At 34.7% G+C, this 23,288-nt stretch overlaps 1 protein-coding gene across 1 annotated transcript; it reads right to left on the reverse strand.

The window, feature by feature from the left end:
* Positions 1–1,412: 1,412 nt before the first annotated feature.
* On the reverse strand, positions 1,413–18,892 carry CYP718 (cytochrome P450, family 718). Its single transcript, XM_089408282.1, has 3 exons — positions 17,947–18,892; positions 2,131–2,318; positions 1,413–1,709 (listed from the first exon to the last, which is right to left on the reverse strand). The coding sequence occupies exons 1-3, from the start codon at positions 18,890–18,892 to the stop codon at positions 1,413–1,415; spliced, it is 1,431 nt and encodes a 476-aa protein (XP_089264408.1).
* Positions 18,893–23,288: the final 4,396 nt, after the last annotated feature.

Genomic DNA, 23,288 nt, shown 5'->3' on the forward strand with positions numbered 1-23,288 from the left:
AAATGACGACAAAAATAGTCAAAAACGTAGCAAATTTGTCAGTTTTGCAGCAAATGGAGTAACCTTCCAAGTTCTAAATGTTTGCCTCCTTCCTCTGATAGAATGGAGCAAATGGGTAGTCTCAAAATATCCTTGTGATGGTGCTAAACTTCTTAGATAGGATTCACAGTGCTTACATACCTCCTCATTGTAGCTCTGTGTTTGTGTTTATATCTGTATTTCATTTTGTTCCTTCATAAATTTGGATCATTTGGCATAAAATAAATTTAAATCTACATTATAAGGGAAATTATATAATATCCATGATAACTAGATTCAATTCTAAGCCCAAAGAGTTATCTAAATTGGTTGTTGCAAACATTGTTGGGATTTTTTCTACTTCTATTGTTATCTTGGGCTTGCTTCAAATGCCTTGGGTGAGGCGCACTACTCTACACCAATATGTTTACTAGAATTGCATCAACATACGTGAGGAAGCATCCCATAAGTTTCCTCACGAGATTTTTCTTTTTAAAAAAAGGAAACTATATCCAATATTAAGCATTATCTCATCATTACATTGGAAGAAATAAATACATTCTATGTATAGAGTTTTTATGTCACATGATTCCAGATGTATAAAAATGTTCATTGTGAAAATAAATGTGTATGCAAAAAAATGAAATATATATGACATGTCAATATATAATTTGTTTGAATATCAGTGAAAAATTTGATTAGTATTTCAAAAAGGAAGAAGAATTGTTGAAAATTTCATTGAACCTCTTAAGATAGTGAATCTGTATATGAGAAGTTATAGAGAATGTGCTTCCTTTAAACCAATGGGATTCCAATTTCCACAAAATGAGTTAGCGCATGTAAACAATATACTAAAATAAAGAAAATTTTAGCTTCTAGTATCATAAACGTGTGTTAAAAGAGGAATGCCTACTATATGTGGATGGAAAGGCCATTATGAATGTTTAAAGGATAATAAAAAGACTTGATAAAATGGTAAAAATAAATTTGACTTGAATTTACTATTTTCATTTCTTTAAAACTCTAGTTTTTGGAAAATTTCAACTTTCATCAATCATCACATCAATACTAAATGTTACCCTTTCTAAACAACCAAAGGGAAAAAATTAACTAACCATTTTCACTATTAAAATTCACATATAAAAATACAAAATAAAATAAATATTAAATTATTAAATCCCAATTTAAATCTCCACACAATCCAACAAAAGCAATAACCTATAAAGAGTTCACTTTCTACAACATTCTAGCATACTTATGTAAATGTCTAACAACTTACCTAGAAAGTATACACACTTCTTGTGTATGATGTTTAACTATTTATTTAAAAAACATTTTGTTTCAACCAAACTCAATAGAAGTCGTGAATTCAAAGGATTAATTTCACAATATGTTTACATTCCATGTTTCTCTACAAGTCTTATGCACATTCCATTGGTTGGAATAGGGAGAGGATCCATCTTCATTCCTTCATTGGGATCCATTACACACCATTCATATCGAGTGATGAGGTGGTGCATAAATACTTTAATCTGCAATTTAGCAAGTTCATACCCTGCACATAAACGAGGCCCCCCACCAAAAGCAACAAATATGTGTGGTGAAATTCTATCTTCAAATCGTGATGGCTTAAACTTTTCTGGTTCTGGAAAATATTCATCATCATAATGAGTTGAAGCAGTCCATAACACCTAACAAAAACATTTCCATTTATTAGTTGAACAATAATATTTATAAAATGTTAAAAAAATAAATGTGTTAAAAGAGAATTATAACAAATAGATGATGAACTACATTTATATCTTGTTTTGATGATGAATCATATTGGATGGCTCGAAATGTGTTGACAGAACTTCTTTTATCTAATTACTATCGAACTATATTTATATCTTGTTTTGTTTTGATGATAAATCACACTAGATGGTTCGAAACACGTCGACAAAACTTCTCTTATATAATTACTACCGAAAATATTTTTTTATTGAAAAAAATATATATATAAATACACAATGCATATATTTTCAAATAAACAGTGTGCCTCATTTGTGCATAAATACACAATGTATATATTTCCATTATATTATGGATTTTTTGAAATGCCTTTTGACTTACCTTCCATCCTTTTGGAATAGTGTAACCTTCAAATTCCATATCAACTATTGTCTTCTTGAATGAACCAAAAATGGGAGGAATTAAACGCATTGTTTCTTGAGCTGCACGCCATGTATACTTCATTTTCTTCACATCAGCCCACTTTAATTTTTCATTAGGTTGCTTGGTATTGAGTATCTCCTTGTGTTCTGTCATATAGAGGGCTTTCATCAAATTAATGACTCAAGAAACGAGAAAGTATAATAATTTCTATAACCAATTTAAAAACTTGGCTATGCAAACACTTCCAGTTACTTATATTTTATTCATTTCCCTTAGCATTCCTTGCATTTCAAATATATCATTCATAATCATTATTAATGCAATTGCAATAAACTATCTAATAAAATGTAATGGTATTTTAATATTGCATCAAAGTTAAGTGGTTAGGTCAATTTGGTCCATGTGTAACTTATGTAATTGCAATAATGAAAACTAATGATTTTAATAATCCATTAATGTGGTCGGGTCCATGGTCAATGTGCAATTTATGTAGTTGTGAGCTCTAACCCAATCAAAGGAGTTATAAGGTTAACCTATCAAATCAAAGAAGTCACCAGGCTCATCCACGAGGGATTTATTGGTTAGGAAATATCCTAACATGTGTATTAATGATGTATTAATATTGATATGGGGTGTAAAATTATTTGAAAGTTAAATAATATATTGCTTAGTAATATGGGCGGGTTGGTATATTCTATTGGGTTGTTTTAATTTATTCATGGATATAGATTTAGGTAAGTTTCAAAACAAAGGAAGTAGGAAATCCAAGTTAACTTGATTGTAGCCCAAGACAAATATATTAGGAGGCATTTGAATTTTAAGGGAGATGTATCAGGAGAGATTTGAAAATTTTATTTAAAAAATGGATATTTAGGAAAAAAGGGATGCTTTTGAATTGGAAAAATGTGTATGGAGGGAATTCCATAAAAGATTATTGGGAGATAAAAATTGAACTGAATACTTGATGGGATGATTAAAGCAATCAAAGCAATTGAGGATGTCATTGAGAGGGTTATGAGGTTAGAGAAGTTTTTGATTAAATATAGGGATGCATTGATTTAATTGAGAAAGGCTAAATAGAGGAGACAACTAGTTAGATGAAAAAATATCGAAAGAGATAATCGCCTTGCTTGTTTTACCCAACTCCTCCAATCTAAGACTTTGATTTACCTTGTTGGTGTTCCTTTTTTGAAAGAAAATCTCCCAAGAAAACATAAGGATGCTTTCTCACATTCATGGATGGTATCTCTACTAAGCACATCAATGTGTAGCAGTGTGCTTAAACTAGGGGAATTTGACACTGACACCAATTGACATGGAACTAGCCAAATGCCTTGCAATATTAGTGACAACTAGTTGAGCTACCCTCATTGGACTATTAACTTGTTGATATTATATGGAAATAGAGAAAAATTATTTAGGACAATTGGGGGTGTGGTAGGACAAGTATGGCCTTTTCACATTACTTGGCTTGCTCCAACTACCTCAATGCATGACATTGATTTTCCATGTTAGTATTTTATGCTAATGGAGGTCATAGATTTAGGACGATTGAGGGGGTGGAAGGAAAAGTAAAGCCTTTTTGAGCTTTCCTAACTTGCCTCAACCCCCTCAATCCATGACCTTAATTTACGATATTGATATTGTATGGCAATGAAGCCCATCCATTTAGAAGAATCAGAGGTGTGGTAGGAGAACTAAGGTCTTTTCAGCGTGCTTGATTGGGTCCAATCCCTTCAATCCATGCCATTAATTTACCCTATTAGTATTTTATGACAATGAAGGTCACAATTTTAGGAGTATTAGAAGCATATGGGACAAATATAACATTTTCACCTTGCTTGGCTTGAACCAACCCCCTCAACCCATGACCTTAATTTACCTTGTCAACGTCGTATGGGAATGAACGTGTTGGTATTATATGGCAATGAGGGTCATCCATTTAGGAGGATTAAGAGTGCCATGGGATAAGTAAAACATTTTTGACCCACATCAATGTTGGATTAACCATGTTTGGAACGCCTACCCCTAAAGTGGGAAAACATAGAGGGAAATTATCAAACTAAGGGCTTAAGAAAACATAAACTATAGCAATGTTTGTAACTAATTAGTTGAGAGCTTTGTCATGCAAACACTTTCAAATGTTTATCTTGTATGATTTTCCTTTTTACACTCCCATGTATTTGAAACTACATTATTGAACATCATTATGTGTGCAATTTTAATAGGCATTTGAAAAAAATTATATTTTTTTATAATCCATTCAAGTTCAGTTATTAAGTTCCATGGTCAATGGGTACTTTATGTAATTGTGGGCTACGATCATATAAAATAAGGCCTTAGACGAATCAAGCTAGAAATTAAGGATGTGATTGAGGGGGGCTAGGGGATACCATGGGAGAAAATGATTCTTTGAGCCAATGATGAGAGGGTATTGATTCAAATGGGAAGGGTGGGGTAGTTAGATGATCAAATATCAAGAGAGAAATTTACATTACTTGGCTTACCCTAACCCTCTCAATCCATGACATGTTTTATTTAACTTGTTAGTATTATGATACAATGGAGGTCATCAATGTTTTTGAAGGCATAATGGGCATAAAGGATACCTTGGCTCGATAAAGGGAGGTCTTGATTCAATTGAGAAAAGTTAAATAGAGTGGTTAAGTAGTAAGAAGATAAAAATTCAAGAGAGGTAATTACCTTGCTTAGCTTTCCCTAATCCCCTCAATCCATGTCTATCATTTTCCATATGGGTATATGTGGCATTGAAGGTCATCACTTTAAGAGGATTAATAGTTGGGCATGACAAGTGTGACCTTTTAGAACCACTTTAATGATTGGTAAACTACTATTTGAAAGGAATGTCCCTAAAATGAGAAATTAAACCAATTTTATGCATTGCAAGTTCAGTTTTAAGGTTCAAGTTACAATGAGTAGGTTATGTAATTATGGGATACAATGAAATGGGAGTAGCATATTTCTTAAATCTATAAAGGGAGGTCTTAATTCAATTAAGAGTGGACCTTAGATAGAGGAGTTATATGGTAAAACAACAAAACCTTGAGAGACAATCAATTTTCTTAGCTTTCCCAAATCCCATTAATCCATCAACTTAATTTCCCTTATTGGTAATATGTGGAAATGTAGTTAATAGATTTAAGAGATTTGGGGTGGGACATGACAAGTAGGGCCTTTTAGACCTACTTTAATGTCTAGTTAGCCATTATATGAAAGGTATGTTAGATTATGTTTTCATTGATGTCAAGTATTCATGTGTTGCCATTGATGTCCAAGGTGTTGTTGGTATTGGGATAATGTCAAAAGAGTTCACATTGAGTAACCAAAATCATTGGTGTCACGGGAAAATTCACAAGCATGTCAAAGGCACAGGGGGTTGCAAGAAGAATGGTGAAGGTGTAGAGATTTTGGAGCCATTTCTAATATAGCAGATCATCTCAAGTATTGTTGTAGACTGCTCAAACGGATAGAGCTCTGAAAAAAAATACAGTGGTATATGGAAGTTTGCAAATGGCCTCCTAGATCAGAAGTTATTTCTAGGAAAATATTAGGAGCCCTAAAGGGAAAGGTTGCACAACTAACTTGGTGTTAGAGTCAAAGTGGTCAAACTTTTGGTGTTTTGGCCAAACATGGAGCTACTAGTGGAGTAGTTGGCATAAAATGACAATTAAACCCCATGCAATTTTGGAAGCAGATGTGCACCAGACATCCCCTTAACTCCATCAGCGAAATTGTGGGGGCTCATGCCAGGTCAAGGGTTAACTATAGGGGGAGCCTCATGTTGGGTGGTATTAGCCAAACAACCAAATAGGAGATCAACAACCCATATTAGAGTGAAAACTCCTCCCTATTTTCCACGAAACCACTAAGGAGGGTGTTGCGCAAAGACATTGGTAAAAAATGGTTTAACATTAAGTGACACTGTGAAAGGATGTTAGTTGACAGGAGTTGAAAATAGTTGTTGAAGTTTCCATCCTCAAACGAAAATCTCGGAAGAAACTCCTCAGATATTTTCTCCAAGATACACATTGAGTTATCGTTGAGACTTGTAGTAGTTAATAAAGGTGATGTGTACTTGAAAACATGGAAGACACGTGTCACAATTTTATTGGCTTGTAGAGATGATGTGGAGACATGATGGCAGCATGACATCAGCATGATGTGGTCCACCCAAAGCATGACACATGAAATGCAAATTTGACATTTTGGGGTGGCCAAGTGGGCCAAAAATGGGTGACATGTGGCACCACTCATTGAGTGGCATGTGGCATCCTTATAGAGGTTACAATATATTTCCAGTGACATGTCATCCCTGGAGGCCGACCCTAAAAGAACTCAAAGGTTGACATGCTAGATCACAGGTGGCAAGACAACTTATCTTGACTAAAATATGATTGGACAATGTGTCAGGTAGGTGATAGTGCATGGTGATAGGTGACGTAATCTCAGAGGAAACTCATTCCCCAAAAGAAACTATCCCTAGAAGAAACCACTCATACTCCATTAAGTTTTTGTCGAGAAGATGGAAGCCGAGAAATGTGAATATTGATGACAGGAGACTGAAATAGTTTCGTTCTGAGAGGACGTGGCAAACAAGACATCCTAGTGGTATTTTTATTAGTGCAGGTGTCAGTGGCGCGGTCCCATGGGACACATAACCCCAGAAGAAATGACCCAAAGGAAACCCATCTTGAAATAAATGATCTCAATGGCAAACTAGGGTACTTCACAAAGTTTGTGCCAAGAGATTTTTTCTCGAGAAACGAAGTTTGTGAGCTAAAGAATGGGCATGCACCTGGTTCTGTGTGGGTGTTGTGACCGTGGGTGCGGAATATTTTGTGAATGAAGGTTAAGCCCTTAGGGATTTAGTGCGGAGGGACCCATTGAAGCACATATGCGACGGTTTTATGAGAAAATTACTCGAGCCTATATTGAAGGTTTAGCATGAATGGGTTAGCAGCATGTGGAACTTAGCGCTATACATCATATTTTATGGAGGAATAAAAGCTTAAAATAGGCATGAACGAGTTAGCAACATTAGTGGCGAAATGAAAAAAAATGGAGGTATATTTAGCATAATTGTTAAATTTGGTTGTCAACCAAATTTTAAAAACCTCTAATAAACCCTGTAAAAATACCAGAATTATAAATTTGAGTAGTTTAACTCAGGTTTTCTCATAGAGATAGCAGAGAATAGATTGAAGACCTATTTTGAACATCAAGAGAACATTTGAGAAGTAGAAAAATAAGAAAAAATCAAGATCAAACCTCAGTTTAAGCATAAGTTGGATCTAAATATAACTAAAGTTTAATTCCAGAAATATCAGTCCAGATCCCTTTATAAGCGTAATTGAACAACCAAGTTGTATGTTGTTGGCGCAATGAGATGCATAATGTTAGTTTGCATTATGGGTGAATCGAAGATCAATTTTGGTGTTTGGAAGGTGTTTGTTAACGTAGAGAATGAATTGGTGAATGATGTTTTGGTGTATTCAACAAACATTTTTTTATGGTGAAATTAGCAATTGATAAGAATTGTTTATGTTGGTGTGTATGGTAGCTTATATTAGTAATTAGACCGATGAAGGTGATTTTATGGTGTTTTTGGTGAGTGTTTGAAGTGATAAATTTATTTATTTATGTATGAAAGGAAGTGGCATTCATGATTTTAGTTTGAAAATGGATGAAATATGAATAAGGGAATTCAAGCAAGTTGTAGCTTGCAAATCAGGGGCAGTAGTAGTCCCTTTCAATGGCAATTAATAAATGAGGAGGGTTAGTAGTCCCTTTCAGTGGAAGCTAATAAATGAGTAGGGGTAGCAACCCCTTTCAGTTACAGTTGATAAACGAGTAGGGTTGGTAGACCCTTTCAGTGGCAGTTGATAAATGAGCAAGGATAGAAGTTTGTTTCAGTGGCAACTAATAATCCTGCAATTGAATATTGTGGGTTAGTGATGTAAAAGAAAGTTGTAGTTCGTGTTTTCCAAAGAAATAAGAAGAAGATTGATATATATATATATATATATATATATATATGTGTGTGTTGTACATGTGTGTAACAATGATTATGATGTTATGTTTTACATAATTAAGATATGATGTTGATTACATGAATGTTTGCTAAAGTGATTAAGAAGTGTGATTTGTTAAGGGTTGTATAATTTGGTCAGATTACTGATTCACGCCCCCTCTTAGTAGTGTCATGGTTTATGTTGTTTCTTAAAATTGATATCAGAGCAACCAGATTTCTTCAGGACCATTTTAACAGCTGGAAGGAATATCAGGGATCATGGAGAACCAAGACTAAATTACCTCGAATGGAGTTCCATATTTATATGGGTCAAATTATACAACCTTGAAGGTAACAATGAAAATCTATTTGAAAGTTCTTGATTTGGATGTATGGCTATCTGTGGAGAATGGATTAAAATATAATGATTTTAATGAACAAGCCAAGGAGGAAATCTTGAAAGGAATTTCCAAGTCAGATTGAGAGAGTAATCTGTTGTGAGACTACCAAATATATATGGGATAAATTTTAGACCATCTATGAAAAAGACACTCTAGCTGTTGATTATTTCAAGAGGTTTTCCCTGGAGAATGGAGTAGACAATGGTCATCCTATTGATAAACACTCAGAGGTTTCATAGGTGATGTAATCAACAAGAAAGTTTTTATTTTGTTGTTATTGTAGAACAATAGGTCATTTATCTTCAAGTTGCTTAATTGCAAGTTTTGATGAAAGAGAGAGTTTCTCATCTAGTAATAGTAAAGAAGGAACTACTTTGGTAGCAATAGTATATCTAGACATTGTTCAAGAAGTAAATGGGTTCACCTATGATAGAGAAGAAGATAGTATATCTCATGAGTGGTAGAAGAATCCCTAGAGTCAGCAAGGGAACAAAATATTGTATAGGTTGCGAATGAAATAGACTTTGCATACGAATCTAGCTCCTCTATTGAGTTGGAAGACCTTGAAGAAAATATTTATTTAAGAAGGTGAATCATACCATATTTTGAGGATATCAAGAAGCTTAAAACCTCAAATCAAAAATTGGAAGTTGATATCAGTATATTAAAAGAGTAGTTGTTGAAATATCAGAAGCGTGCAAAGAGTTCTGAAGCTTTGGATGAAATTTGAGGCAGACAAATCCCCCCTCAGGATAGGACAAGCTTTATTTGTGGAAGTAACTCAACAACAACATTAAAGGAACCCATTAGCTTTGTTAAATAAAAACTTAACACACTAAATTAGTAGGGAAGTTAACACAGGAACAAGGAGACAAACAGAGTTCCAAAAATAAAGACAAAGGTATGCAACCTTTCATATGTTTTTGTGTGGTAATGCAGGGCACTTTTCCTCCAAGTGCCCAGAAAGGAAAAAGAAGTTGTAGAAACATAGGTGGAATTCTCTATCTCAGCAACAACCATGAGTTGCTCAGAGAAATTTGAACAACCATGCACAAAGAGCCTTTCCCCCTCAAAGGAAAAATTGTCAGAGGCCCGAAAGCACTAGGAGAGCGAGTATCAATCCAAGAAATTGGATGAGCATGAGCTTTAGTAGGAAAAACTCCTTTGCCCCTTTTCAAATTAATGATGAATGCTACAAGTGTGGAAATTATGGGCACACAACAACTATATGAAAACTTGGAAAGATTACACCTTATTTCTAGAACAAGTTAAACAGAGGCATGGATTGTGTTGAAGACCAAAAAAAAGTATAGTTATGTCAACAATGAAAATACCATACCAAAGGAAGAAAGGATGCAACAAAACTCTGATTTCTATCTAATGGAAATTTATTTTCTTGGATTTTGTTAGAAAATCAACAGGTTAGAGTCTGAGATTCTTGTGGTTGATATCTCTTATATAAGTTGCAACAAACGAAGACTTCAATTAGACAAAAGGAGCGGCAGCAGCCAAGTCAGTTCTCCAATGCACTACAAGCAAAAAGCAAGCACAAACAGTGAGAAAGAAGAGCAATAGATAATTTGCAGGTTGGCTTTAATTGGTGCTAATAAGAGGAATGGTCATGGTTTGTGTGTTCATATTGTGGAAGGAAGTCACTCAGTGAGGCAAGAGTACCAAACTAGTGCAGGTTATCATCTTATGGTTTTTACCAAGTAAAAACCTAGCATACCCAGGTGTGGAAGAAAAAGGGAGATAATCTACTCACGGGGAGTAGATCCCTTTTACCTCTTCATTGAAAAGGACAGGATTACTTCAAGAGAATCCATAAAGTTCAGATGCAAAGTGTATAAAGGAACATGGCAAGTAATGCATCTGAAGGTTAAGGTAAATTTTTCAGTCTCACTATAGATGGCGATGACAGAATAGGTATGATGATTTGTTTACTGCCGAAGTTTCCTTTTCTTGTGCAAGTATAACATAGGGGGAGCATACTTAAGTAAACATTTTAGTATCAGATTACTCAATTAACAATTGGTATCAATTTTTTGTTACTTAAGTACAAGTCTGCAAGTCAGAGGGTGATGGTGTTTTTGTTGCAAATTAATGTTGCTTGATTGATCAAAATTTTTGTTGCAGATATGATGAGTAGTATGACTATAGTAATGCTTCCAAATTGTTACATTAGTAATTGGTACCAGACATCAGATTTTTGGAAGAGAACAAATATTGGTGAAAAGAGCATGGACACGGGGGAAGAATACTCAATTAACAATTACTTAGCAATTGGTATCATTGGTCTCAAATATATTAACAATTGGTATAAAGTATCAATTGATATTAACTATCACTAGAGTTTTGTTAGAGTATGGTATTCATGTTATCACTAGGAGATTGTTAGTCCAAGTGTGGTTGAGAGAGTCCCAATTTATATGCTACTAATGTTTATGTTAAGTCAAAATTTATATGGTGAGTCTGCAACCATTATATTTCTATCAAGTGAAGTATATGTTGAGTTGTTAGTATAGGCCTACATTGGAGAGAGTCACTCTATGATTATCATATAAGAACTTTTAAGTGGTGTATTTTATTGTTTATCATTTGACAAGTTGATGGTGTTGATCATGCATAGGATAGATTGTTGTTGTTGCTAGAGGTTAGGTGCATGAGTCCACAACAAAGAAGCACAAATATGAATTGTGCCTAGTTGAGACTTAGACCAGCAGGCCTAATTTTTCTTGTGGCACAGTTGTACATATATAAGTTGTTTTAACAAGAGATACATCGTCTTGACTACTTGAGGATGAGATTGGGAGTGATTACTCACTCTTCTTTTAACTAAATATTCTCCATAAGGCATAAAGGAAGCTACTTAGAACAAATCAGAGATACCTTTAGAGAAATTCTGACGTAAAAAATGGGCCCCTTAACAAAAATGCGCAACTAAAATCAACTTTATAAGAACCAATAGAATTCAAGATGATGATTTCAACCATGGGAGATGATTCACCATTTTTTGAGTAAAAAAGTAAAAAGATTAAAAAAGACTACTTTTTTAACTCATATTTTCAACTTATATCCCTACAATTTTACTCAAATTTCAAGCGGGGGCACTCATTGAATGCAAAATTTAATTCCTTATCCAAGAAGTACCCATGTTGCACACTTTTGATGGACCGTGCTATATGAAAAATGAAAAATACATGAAAAACATGATTGATCACAATTTTCATGTATTTCTCATTTTTCGTGTAGCATGGTACATTGAAAATATGCAAGATGGATACTCCTTGGATGAGAAATTAAATTATGTATCCAACTAATGCTCCAACTCAAAATTTGAGTAAAATCATAAGGATATAAGTTGAAAAAATAGTTTTTTTTCTTTTTTCCCTCTAAATTTTGGCGATGTAATCTAATCTTGTTTTATTATTTCCACTATTGTTTTATAAAATTCCTTGGGAGGCCTATTTTAGACCTCAAAATTCCTCTAATGCTAAAGTTTTCAGCGTATGAATAAGCAGTTGATAGGTCCATAGGATAAGAATGATAGAGGGATATGAGTTAAAGGGAGAGTATCTTTGCTATTGATGTTTTATTTTGAATGGTTAATCAATGTAGTTATTTTAAAAGAAAGGGGGGAGAAAAGAACAAGCATGTGCATATACAGAAATTCACCATGATAATCAAAGTGTTGAAAATTTATAAAGTAAGGTTTGTGAAGAGTTATCCTTTGTCATTGATGTCAAAGGGGGAGAGGTAGTACATACCATGGGGAGAGATGGACAAACATTGTAGACCGGGTAGAGTATATTTCTTGCACGGTGATCAACTTTTGCCATCAATGACACTCATATTTAGTAACCATGTATAGTGTTGCCATCAATGAAAAAGGGGCAGATTGTTAGAATATGTTTTCATTGATGTCAATCATTAATGTGTTGTCACTGATGTCAAAGGTGTTGTTGGCATTAGGAGCTGGATTTCAAAAGAGTTCACATTGAGTAGCCAAGATCATTGGTGTCATAGGTTGATTGACAAGCATGTCAAAGGAACATGTGAATTAGAGAAATTTTGAGGTCTAAAATGGGCCTCATAAGCAATATTATAAAATAATAGTGGAAATAATAAAATAAGATTAGATTACCTCATCAAATTTTGAAAGGAAAAAAAAAAAAAAAAAAAACCTACTTTTTTCAACTCGTATTTTCAACTTATCACCCTATGATTTTACTCAAATTTGACTGGGAGCACTCATTGGATGCGGAATTTAATTTTGCACCCAAGGAGTACCCACGTTGCATACTTTTGATGGACTCTATACACAAAAAATGTGAAATACATGAAAAAACATTATTGCAATCATGTTTTTTCTCCTGTATTTCACATTTTTTGTGTAGTAGAGTCCATCAAAAATATGCGACATGGGTACTCCTTGGATGTAAAATTGAATTCCGCATCCAACGATTGTTCCCACTTGAAATTTGATTAAAATTGTAGGGAGATAAGTTGAAAATACGAGTTGAAAAAATAGTTTTTTTATTTTTTATTTTAAATCTTTTTTATATTTTTACCTTTTCACTCCAAAAAGGGTGAGTCATCCCCCATGTTTGACATCATCATATTGAATCCTATTGGTTCTTATAAAGTTGATTTTTGTAGTATATTTTTGTTTTTAGGCCCACTTTTTACCTCAAAATTTCTCTAATGGGTTGCAAGAAGAATGGTGAAGGTGCATAGACTTTAGAGCCATTTCTGGTATAGCGGGTCATCTCAAGTACCGTTGGAAACTAATCATATGGATATAGCTTTAAAAGAGATTTCTAGTGGTATATGTAAGTCTACAAATGGCATCCTGGATCAGAAGTTATTGTTAGTCAAAGATTAGGATCCGTAAAGTCAAAAGTTGCACAGCTAAACTTCGCATTAGAATCAAAGTGGTGAAAGGTTTGGTATTTTTTCCAAACATGGAAGAGAAATTAGGAGAGTAATTGGCAGAGAATGAAAATTAAACCTCATGCAAGTTTGTAAGTAGATGTGCGCCATGCATCCCCTTAACTCCATCGGCGAAATTGTGAGGGATCATGCCCGCTCGAGGGTTAACTATAGGGGGAGCCCCGTGTGGGGTGGTATCATCCAAATAGCCAAATATCATATCAATGACCTAGATTAATGCATGATTTCCTCCCTATTTTCCATGAAACCACTAAAGAGGATGTTGTGAAAAGCCATCAGCGGAAAATGATTTAACATAAAGTGGTGAAATGAAAGGATGTTAGTTGAAAAGAGTCGAAGATAGTCATTGAAGTTTCCACCCCAAGACAGAAATCTCGGAAGATACTCCTCAGAGGTTTTCTCTAAGATACACATTGAGTTCTCACTGAAATTTGCAACCCAAGATTTGCAACAGTTAACAAAGGTGACATGTACTTGAAAACATGGAAGACACATGGCACAATTTTATTAGCTCGTAGAGATGATGTGGAGACATAGTGGTAGAATGACATCAGCATGACATGGTCCAATCGTAGTGTGACATGTCGCATGCATATTTGAAATTTTGGAGTGGCCAAGTGGGCCAAAAATGGGTGACACATGGCACCACTCAATGAGTGACATGTGGCATCCTAGCAGAGGTTGCACATAATTCGCAGTGACATGTCATCTCTGGAGAACGACCATGAAAGAAATTCAAAGGTGGACATGCCAGATCACAGGTGGCAAGCCAACTTAACTCGACTAAAATATGATTGGACAACGTGTCAATCAAGTGACAACAAACAGTGATAGGTGATGTAATCTCGTAGGAAACTCAACCCTTAGAAGAAACCAACCTCAGAAGAATTTTTCCTTGGAAGAAACCACTCACAATCCATTAATTTTTTGCCAAGAAGATAGAAGCCCAAAAACATGAAGATTGATGGTAGGAGACGACAATAGTTTCGTTCTAAGAGGACGTGGCAAAAAAAACATTTCGATGATATTTTTATTGGTGCAGGTTTCAGTGGCACGGTCCCATGAGGCATGTAACCCTAGAAGAAATGACCCTGAAAGAAAGCCATCTCGAAAGAAACAATCTTGGTGGTAAACCAAGGCACTTCACAGAGTTTTTTCCAAGAGTTTTTTTTCGAAAATTAAAAGAAATAAAGGTTGGGAGCTAAAAGAATGGGCCTGCACCTAGTTCTATGTGGGCTTTGTGACTATGGGTGTGAAAACTTTTGTGAATGAAAGTTAAGCCCTCGGGCTACAACACAAAGGGACCCAACAATGGACATAGGCAACAATTTTATGAGAAAAGTGCTCAGGTCTATATTGAAGGTTTAGCATCAAAGGGTTGGAAGCATGTGGAATTTGGTGTTATATGCCATATTTGGTGGAGGAATAAAAGATTAAAAACAAGCATGAACGAGTTAGCAGCGTTAATGGCATAATGGACAGAATTTGGTGGTCATCCAAATTTAGAAAATTACCTGAATTACAGATTTGAGTAGTTTGTCTCAAGTTTTCTCGCAAAGACAACAGAGCAAAGATTGAAGAATTATTTTGCACATCAAGAGAACATATTAGAAACAAAAAAACAAGAAGAAATCAAGATCAAACCTTAAATTAAGCATAAGTTGGAGTTGAAGATAACTAAAGTTTAATTTCAGAAATGTTCGTCCAAATTCCTTTACAAATAGAATTGAACAACCAAGTTGTATGTTATTGGTGCAATGAGATGCATAATGTTAGCTTGCATCAAGGGTGAATCAGAGATCAATTTTGGTGAATGAAAGGTGTTTGCGAAGGCAGAGAATGAATTGGCGAATGGTGTTTTAGTGTATTCAGCAAAGATGTTTTTATGGTGAAATAAAAAATTAATCAAAATTGATGTTGCTGGTGTGTATGGTAGTTTAGATTAGCGATCAGACACTAATGAAGGTGATTTTATGGTGTTTTTGGTGAGGTCAAGCAAGTTGTAGCTTGCTCAGGGGCAGCAGTAGTTCCTTTCAGTGGTATTTTATAAACAAGTAGGGGCAATAGCCCCTTTCAGTGGAATTTGATAAACGAGCAGGGGAAACATTCCCTTTCAAAAGCAGTTGATAAATGAGTGGGGGCAGTAGTCCCTTTCAACGGCCTCTATTAAATAAGCATGGATAGAAGTTCCTTTCAATGGCAGTTGATAAACCTACAAGTGGAAGCTTGTGGGGCAATGATGTAATAGCAAGTTGTAGCTTATGTTTTTCGAAGTAATAAAAAGAAGATTCATGTCTTTATATATATGTTTCACATGTGTGTGACAATGATTATGATGTTATGTTTTACATTATTGAGTTATGATGTTGATTACATGAATGGTTGCTAAAGTGATTGAGAAGTGTGATTTGTTAAGAGTTTTATAATTGGGTCACACTACTGCTTCAACCCCCTCTTAGTAGTGTCTTGGTTTCCATTGTTTCTAACAAGTTCTAACCCTAAAGTGAGAAAGTATACAAAAACAACCATAAGGATTGAAAGTTTGGTTGTTAGGTTCAATTGTCGATGTAATTTTCATACATTTATGGGATATAATCAAATGGGGTTAATGGAGGAATTGATTCCTTATAGGGATTCAACATAGAGGTATTAGATAGAGAGATGATAAAATCTGAAGGGAGGGAATCACCTTCCTTAGATTGCCCCAATCCCCTCAATTGATGACCTTGATTTCCCATGTTTCTATTTACAAAATGTTATGTATTTCATTTATTCAAGAGGATTGGGATTGGGATATGACAAGTAGAGTCTTTTTTACTATATTTTAAAAAGCCTGCCCTAAAGTGTGCAAAGGGTATTCTATGGAAATGTGGGTCATTAATTTAGGATTGGGGTTGGGAGAGGACAACTAGGGTCCTTTTAACCATCCTTGAAAGGCTTACCTCTAAAGTGGGCAAGGTTTGTCCTTGATGTAAGCGGATTGGGATTGGGTAGGACAAGCAGGTTCCTTTTAAGCATCTTTTGAGAGGCCTATCCCTAATGTGGAGAAGGTGTATGGTATGGAAATGCAACTTGTCAATTTAGTAGGATTAGGGATGGGGTAGGACAAGTAAGGCCCTTTTAATCGTATTTTGAAAAGAATACCCCTAAAGTGGGCAAGGGGTATTCTATAACAATGTAGATTATTTATTTATGTCTATTGCTAAAGTGAAAATATTTAAAAAACTAATATGATTTAAAAGTTCAATTGTCATGTTCATCTCTCAATAGTTAGTTTATGTCACTTGTGGGCTATGCTCAAATGAGAATAATAGAGTCCTTGGTTCCAACAAGGGAGGTTTTGTACAATGGATAGGAGATAGATAGAGGGGTGATGTAGTAAGATGATAAAATTTCAAGAGATACTATCACCTTTCTTAGGATTGCCTCTATCCCCTTAATCCACAACCTTGATTTCCCATTGGTATACATAGCAATGTTTTAGGAGGTTGGGTTGGAGTAAAATAAGTAGAGAATTTTTTACCAACTTTTGAAAGGTTGAAGCCAAAAGGGGCAAAAAAGTATTCTATGGCAATGTGGGCCATTGGTTTGGGAGGTTTGGAGTTGGAATAGGACAAGAGGGTCTTCTTGATCATCTTGTGAACAACCTATCCTTAACGTGGGCAAGGTCTATTATATGGAAATCTAGCTCATGAATTTAGGAAGATTGGGATTGGGGTATGACAAGTAGGGCCTCTTTTACCATCTTTTGGAAGGCCCACCCATGAATTGGCCAAGAGGTATTCTACAGTAATGTAGGTCACCATTTTAGGAGGATTGGGGTGGGGTAGGACAACTAGGAAGCCAAAGAAGAAGAAAAAAACAACAACAACCATGTGCATTGAAATTTTGCTTATCACATTCAACTCTTAATTAACATTTTATGTAATTGCTTAGTACGATCAAAAGGGAATTTAGGAGGCCTAGAGTTTGAAGAGGGAAGTTTTGATTCAATTCATAAGATTTAGATAAAGCAATTAAGTGAAAAGATGATCAAATATCAAGGGAGTGAATTAGTCAATTGTCTTTCTTAACTTAAACCAATCCCCTTAATCCATGACCTTGATTTCTCTTAATCAAACTATATTGAAATGTAAGTCATAAAAACACTAAAGTTGGGATAAGATGATTAGATCCCCTTCAACCATCTTTTCAAACACTTACCCTTAAACTAACATGGAAGAATAAAAAACAACCGTATACATTGACATTATGTCCCATTTGCATAGTTTGAAGTCTACTTAACTTTAATTAAATCATTTTTAACCATAATTTCTAAAAATAATTCAAATTGAAAACTATTTTTTTTTTCCACCATAGAAATCAAAATCAATTTCACTTGTATCATACCTTGTAGCATTTTTTGATAGCAGTCCTTATGCTCCCACAACATTTTGCACATCATGGTCATAACAAGAGAGGTGGTATCATAGCCAGCAAACATAAACAACACAATGTTATCCATCACCTCCTTGTCACTCAACTTCTTCCCATCTTCATCACTCAAAGTCAGCAGTCTTGAAAACAAATCCTGATCCGGAGAGGCTCTCCCCTCCTCCAATTCCCTTCGTCTCCTCTGAATCAACGATGACAAGAACCGGTCGATGTCGGATCGAGCAGTCCTCGCCCGACGGTACCGAGTCCCAGGCAAGTCCAAGGGAATCGACAGAGAGCCAGACAACACAATCTTGAACAACTTCAAGAAACCCTGCACCTCTTCGCCATCTTCAAGCCCGAGAAACAGATTGCAGACGCAGGAAAAAGTGAGCAGCTTTGTCAATGGAAACAAACGCACCACGCTCTCCCCCCTCCAATGGCTTACAAAGTGGCGCTCCATGACGGAGCTCATCTTCTCCACAAATGTCTCCTGAACCTCCCCATGACGGAAGCACGCCATGACAGCCCCACGAAGGCACCGGTGCTCGCTCCCTTGTTTCTCCATGATGGAACCGGTGCCCATGAGATCTATGGTGCTCTTGGGCCACGAGCTCACCACCAGCTTGAATTCATTGGACATCAAGAAACGGTTGCCTGCACCCCCTGTGAAGACAACGGTGGGAGATCCCATCAATCCAGTTTTGAAAACCTTCCCATGTTTCTGAACCCTCTTCCCAAAGAAATCTTCAAAGAGCCTGTTTGATCTCTGGGCTCTGTAAAACGCCAGGGTCTCTCCTATCACAGGCAGACCCAAGTTCCCAGGTGGAAGATTCATATGCCCTCTGCAACGTTTGAGATATTGATTCAGACACAGAAATCCAATTACTGTGGCTATCAAAATTCCATGAAGAATAATCATGTTTATGCCAGGAGGACAATATAGGGAGAGTAGCTAAAGGATGAATCTTACTATTACATTAGATACAACTATACTATTAGTGTGTATACTATTATACACTAAGTATAATATTGTAATCTGCCTAATTACAATATCTTAATACCAGATAAATACTGTAAGTTTTGTAGAGAAAAAAAAGCCAGCGAAAATCTTTTATATCAAATACAACTATTTCGTAAATGTTAAATCCTTTACACCATATATATAACTATTTAATAAATCCTATAAACTATATAGCTACAACATATCCAACAAAAATTCAAACCCGCACATTAAAATCAAATTATTACCAAACCATTCGAACTAAAATCATTTACAACATAACTATCCTTTCAAAATCATCATAACCATATTGCAGAAACTTATCATTATCATAACCATGTTGCAGAAACTTAACTTCTCATGTATGTCAACTTCTCTCGAATCTCAATGAAATCCATTGAAGTATTCTCGCCATTCTTGTATGTGAAGCCATGAATCCATATAACTATGCAAATATATTATACTCTTAGCAATGATCCAATCATGTTGAATTTTTTAAAGTTATTTCTCCATGTGGGGTCCTTTATAATCCAGCGACAGCTTCGCCACCATGAAAGTCGAGCATGACGGAACTGGTATGACCGAATTTCCAAGTTTCAATGCTTAGTATACAAATGTTATGAATGAATTTCTAAGTTTCCATGCATAACATGCTTAACATAGAAATATTAAATATGAGTAGTCGGGTGCACGACAGGTATCAAGCTAGTTTTGGAAATATTTGATGTCAAGTGGGGCTGTGAAAATGCAAACGCAATATCGGATAACGTTCTTTTTCAAGTGATCATGGCATTTTATAAACTAGTTTTTCATCGATTACTCGGTTATGTGAGACTTTCTGATAGCGACATTAAACATTAAATTTAGGCATTGTGTGTGATAGCGACATTAAACGTTAAATTTAGACATTTAGGGTTATGACAGATAGGTTTTCAAAGGCACTTGTATGTTTTCAATGATTCTAGAAGACTTCATGCACCTCTTACACATGATATGAATATTTAATTAAAACATTGTATCTAGGTTTGTGCAAAGTGTATTGATAGTCATTTGTTTGGTTATGAAAAAGAATCGTGAATAATGCTGTTAAAGAGAGATTCCATACAAGTTGGTAGAATTTTATGTTTGTGAATCATGTTGTTTTTTGTTTTTTTTCTTATGTAAAATATATTACTTTTAAGAAATTTTAGGTATTTTTATTCATTTTAGGATAGTGTTTTATATTAAAAAAAATCTGTAAATTATTATGAGTATTTCTTCTTATTTTCAGGATAGCATCTAATATAAATTTGATTGTGTAAATTATTATAGGTTGAGTATAGGTTCACATATAAAGTAGTAGTCATTCAGTTAGGCCCATAAACAAAGACGTAAACATTTCAAGGATTTGACCACAAAACTTTATGCTTGTTATTATAATTGTGAATCACTCAAGGAGGCCCACCAAGTTCATTATGTTGTTTTAATTATGTTACATAAATAATGCCCAAACCTTTTCTACAAGGTTATATCATGGACTTGTAAATTGGTATATGCGACTTTGAAAAACAATAGTTTCTCGATGAGATAGTTGTTATTTACATATTCTTTTAACTCATTAGATCATTTTATCATATTATTTTGCGAAATGTAAGGTGTCACTTTACATCATAAATCCATAAGAGCTATGTTTTTTTTTATGTCTAAACCTTTTTTACAAAGCAATATTATGTATTATGGACTTGTGAGTTTGTGTATTGGACTTCAATACACAATAGTCCCTTGATGAAGGAATTGTTATTTCACTACTTTCTAAAGTCATTAGATCCTTTTGTCATGTCACAAAGCTTAAAATGTTATTTTACCTTATGAATCAATAAGAGTTGTGTTGCTTTAGTTGTTATAAAGAAACAATGTTATTTGGATATCTCTAAACCTTTTCTACAAAGTTTACATTATGGATTTGTGGGTTTGTGTACTCAACTTAGTGGTCATGTGATGAGAGAGTTGTTATTTACATGCACCCTAAATGCATTTTATTTTTTTGTGTTATTATTTTGTACATTCCAAAGTGTTATTTTTACGTTATGAATGGATAAGAATCATGTTACTTGACTATAATAGTAGAGAAACAAAGTTACTTAAAGATGTCAAAACCTTTTCCATAATGTTGTATTATGGACTTATGGGTTGTTCAGTTGGATTTTGACAAACAAGAGTACTATAATGAAATAATTGTTATTTCCATTCTATTTAAACTCATTAGAGCATTTCTTCCTACTATAACATTCGCAAACTCCAAGATTTTATTTCATGATATTATCTTCTTGCACTAGTTTCACTACTTAGTTCATATTAGTAGTCCCGGTAAAAAAATGTATCATTTTATTTCCCTTCAGTTTTACATCCATTTAGCCAAGCACAACTACAAACAATGTTGATGTGCAAAGGTTATCACTCTTTCACTCAACACTTTTACCTTTTTTTAACTTTGAATATTGGTTAGATTCCACCATCCAATGTTCCTAATCTTAATCCTAGAGTAATTTAAAACAAATTTACCTAAATTAATTATGTAAAAGGTATGATATCTCTATCTTTTGTCCTAAAGTATTTAAAAGAAATAGTTGTAGAGCTATTACAGAGGATATTCGTAAAGCATATCATATGTATGCTTATATTTCACTAAGAGAGTCGGTTTCTCTTAATCATTATCATTATTATTGTGTTGTTTTTTATGTAAGTTTCCTCTTACATGATTGAGGCTAACACACTTATTTAACATTATGGGATATTTATTAATATAGTTCAATTTATTTAGTCTTTAGTTAAGTAGTTGCAAGTGGAGGGTATCTATTCTACCAAAGCCGCACAAGAATTGCACCTAGCCCCAACTCATTGTATGCAATGCTGTGCATCTGTAGAGTCAAGAATGAGCACTAGCATGTCACTAGAAAAAGCTAAACCCTATTTGGGTCTATATTAGTTACTTTCTTTGATTGACTAGGAAATCCACACTTATTATTATACTTATCTCCAAATTGAGAATGATTAGACAATGTCAACATGAATTATATTAGCATCATAGGCTCCACAACTCTCTCAAAGAATTTCCCTTAAGGACCTTGTATTAGAAGAACACCTTATTTCTCCCTATTATTAGATCTAGGATAGATATTGATGCAAGGGCATCCATAAAAAATCAATTGAATGAGAGGTCAAAATATTTACCAAAGGAGTTGGTTCCTTAATGAGTGGATTGTTAGGATAGAATTTGTTTTGTTTGCCATGTAATGCATCAAAATTAGTTAATGGTTGTAATTTGTTCAATAATGCCCAAATTGGTCCATCTGATCCTATCTTCGTGGATCTGGACTAACACTATGTATTCTTATAATTATTGGATTAATAATAATAATCAGAGAGGGTAGAGTGTGGAGTGAGAGAGAGATTCTTCTGAATCTATATATATATATATATATATATATATATATATATATATATATATATATATATATAATAAAAAAACAAGTCCTTTTGCAATCACTATATTACTTGTTGGTTGCACATACATACACAGAACATTACAGAGAATTGTATTGACAGAGAAATTAAGCGTCACTTTTATATTGCGGAGTGGGAGGTTGCAGGAGTGAAGGAGGAGCTTTAAGAGTGCAATAAGCCAAGAACAAAGTACACACGAGGAGTGATCAATACTTAGTTTTTTTAAGCATTGATGGGAGTCCATCTGTTAACAAAGGATAGGAGACAAAATCGATTTTCCATCAACAAGAATCTGTCAGGAGATGATATTGGGTTGACGTGTCCCAAGAGTTTTTCTCTAGAAGGTCGAAAGAGGGGTGCACAAGGGAACAATCGGGATGATTGGATGTTGGGCTTACGTGTGAGGTTTTATAATAAGAAAGAAGTCGTGATAATGTGGATAATGAGTGGGACCATGAAGGTATTGTTTACTCCTCCTGGAAAGACGAGACGAGCATGCTTTGAAAAGGAACTGAGTCTACAACTTATAGGAGCCGAGGTCAACACTTGACGGGAAAATATCAGATCCTGTCTCCCAGAGGATCCTCCTTGCGTGCACTTTGGAACAGTTAAGGTGACGTAAGCCTAGGATGACATGTAGAATCAAAAAACAAGAGAGCGAGGACCAGGTCTTGTGGTGTGGTCGCATTGAGAGAAGCGAGAGTAAGAATTAAAAAGTAAAGAACTAACCAATATATATATATATATATATATATATATATACACACACACACACACATGCTTGGTCTCGATGGCTATTAACAAGGCTTGAGCTGGTGGTTTTAACAAAAGG

This window comes from Pinus tabuliformis, chromosome 2_2, assembly GCF_031772625.1.
Source record: "Pinus tabuliformis cultivar Carrire ecotype Pingquan chromosome 2_2, CPIR1, whole genome shotgun sequence".
Taxonomy (NCBI): domain Eukaryota; kingdom Viridiplantae; phylum Streptophyta; class Pinopsida; order Pinales; family Pinaceae; genus Pinus; species Pinus tabuliformis.